Source organism: Penaeus monodon, chromosome 33 (genome assembly GCF_015228065.2).
Source record: "Penaeus monodon isolate SGIC_2016 chromosome 33, NSTDA_Pmon_1, whole genome shotgun sequence".
NCBI classification, from domain to species: domain Eukaryota; kingdom Metazoa; phylum Arthropoda; class Malacostraca; order Decapoda; family Penaeidae; genus Penaeus; species Penaeus monodon.
The window spans coordinates 10,254,602-10,256,381 of record NC_051418.1 but is presented as its reverse complement, the minus strand read 5'-3'; the positions used below and the strand labels follow the sequence as shown (position 1 = coordinate 10,256,381).

The 1,780-nt window shown below is 37.2% G+C and overlaps 2 protein-coding genes across 2 annotated transcripts in view; one reads left to right on the top strand and one right to left on the bottom strand.

Moving 5' to 3' along the window:
- The window catches only part of LOC119593994 (protein virilizer homolog), a gene marked incomplete at its 3' end in the record, with an annotated part of 18,344 nt that extends 17,580 nt beyond the window's left edge, over positions 1-764 (bottom strand). The window contains 1 exon segment of the mRNA XM_037943018.1: positions 688-764. Within this exon segment, the coding sequence (XP_037798946.1) occupies positions 688-735 (48 nt within the window).
- A 392-nt stretch (positions 765-1,156) lies between these two features.
- LOC119593993 (eukaryotic translation initiation factor 2 subunit 1-like) overlaps positions 1,157-1,780 on the top strand; it is an 8,312-nt gene continuing 7,688 nt past the window's right edge. The window contains exon 1 of the mRNA XM_037943017.1: positions 1,157-1,257. The gene's annotated coding sequence lies outside the window, so the exon portion shown is untranslated. The remainder of the gene's footprint in view (positions 1,258-1,780) is intronic.

Here is a 1,780-nt window from a genome sequence, read left to right as displayed (position 1 = left end):
TAGGAGTGCACCCCAAGCATGCTGGTTGGAGTTATAGGAATTTGGTCCTAGAGGAGTGCATCACTTCACAAAGAATTAGCATACAGTTTTACCTTTATGAGGGTAAATGATCAAGTATAAACTGTAGGCATACCTTTCTTTCATGTTCCTGGATATTATTAAATAATAATATAAAAGCAATATTTCTCATAATTATTTACAGAATATAAAACTTATAAAAACAGTAATGAAAGTTTTTTTTTGTGAGTTCAGTTTATAATATATTACTTCCTCTTATGATACTATGTATACTTTGCATAAAATGGCATTACCTTGGAAATAACTCCCCATTAGACATTAACAGGGTTATGAAGACCTTAATTATATGAAGTAAAGGGTAAATCTATTAGCGAATATATAGTTTCTGGAAAGGAAAAGTTGAAGATTATGGCAGTCACGCCTACGTAGTTTTCTGGATCTCCAATCTCATAATCGTCAATGCTAATCTGAATACCACGGATATTAAATAAAACCCTAAAACTCCATATGGATAATCATTTAATGAGCTGTAAATTCAGCCAATCGGCCCGACGCCCACATCATAGTAATTACAGTACTTTACCTATGCCTATGATACCCCGCTTCTCACGTTTTAGAGCTAACATGAAAACAACCTTTTTAACTGGTGGTGTTGATAGTAAAACTTACATCGCTCACTTCATGCGAGAAAGTGTCAAAAAAGAGTAACTCGTACATTCTTCCGACTGACTCATTCCTCGTTCCTTGTCTGTAAACAAATTGAGGAACCGACAGGAATGGTAATATGGTATGAAAAGCGTCTATACCAAAATCATTATTCTATGTCTTTTTCACGTGTAATTCGGTTCTTTTTGCTATAGAAGTGACTGATATGCTGTAATCAGATATAATTTCTGATTTCATATACTTATTGTTGTTTATAAGATAACTTTACATAAATCTGTATTGCATCAGCCATAACAATGAAATTGCAGAAAAGTCTTGGCATATGATTTTTATTCCAAAGAGAGCAAATGCAAATGAAAGTTATCCCAGAAGTCTATAAGATATAACCTAATTACCTAGTATGAGGGATAAAAATGTTGTCCCTTAAATAACGTTAGTTATTTTACCAAAATTATTTTTGTACGCCAGGCCTCTGTTCCGTTCCGCGTTCCAGCTGTTCAACGTCATGAGCGTGTGGCCGGTGTAGTCAGATGTTGTGTGTCTAGTGAGATTTTCCAGATTTATTACTTAAAGGTTGGTCTTCGGGACTGAATTACATAAATGTATTTGCATATATGCTTGTGCTGCGCGTGTCTGAATGATTGCCAATGACAAAAAGCGACTCCTTTTCGTCAGGTGTTAATTGACGACCTCGTGAAAGTTGGAGCCAAAAGGACCCTACAGATGGACAGTCCAATTTATTTATTATTTTTCCCCACGAGCCCTTTTCCAAAAAAAGGTCGTTCGGAATCGTGGCGAATGGGTTGTCTGCGGGCGTCTTTGCTCTGACATCAGTACTGTGGCCCTTCTACCTCTCTCCCCTAAGGCCCAGCAAAAACTGCACTCAAAACGGATATTCACTCTTGCTCATATTTTTGTTATAGCTGGACAAAGCAGCATACGTGCTCGATAAGGTTAACAGTGCATGATCTGGAGTGATGTAAGGATTCTAAAAAAAAATTTCACCAATATATGAACAAGTGGCCATATTTTCCCCTTGGCCCGTAGCTGTGGGTAGTGAAAGCGTGCGATGCGTTCGCGAAACCACAAAATCCTT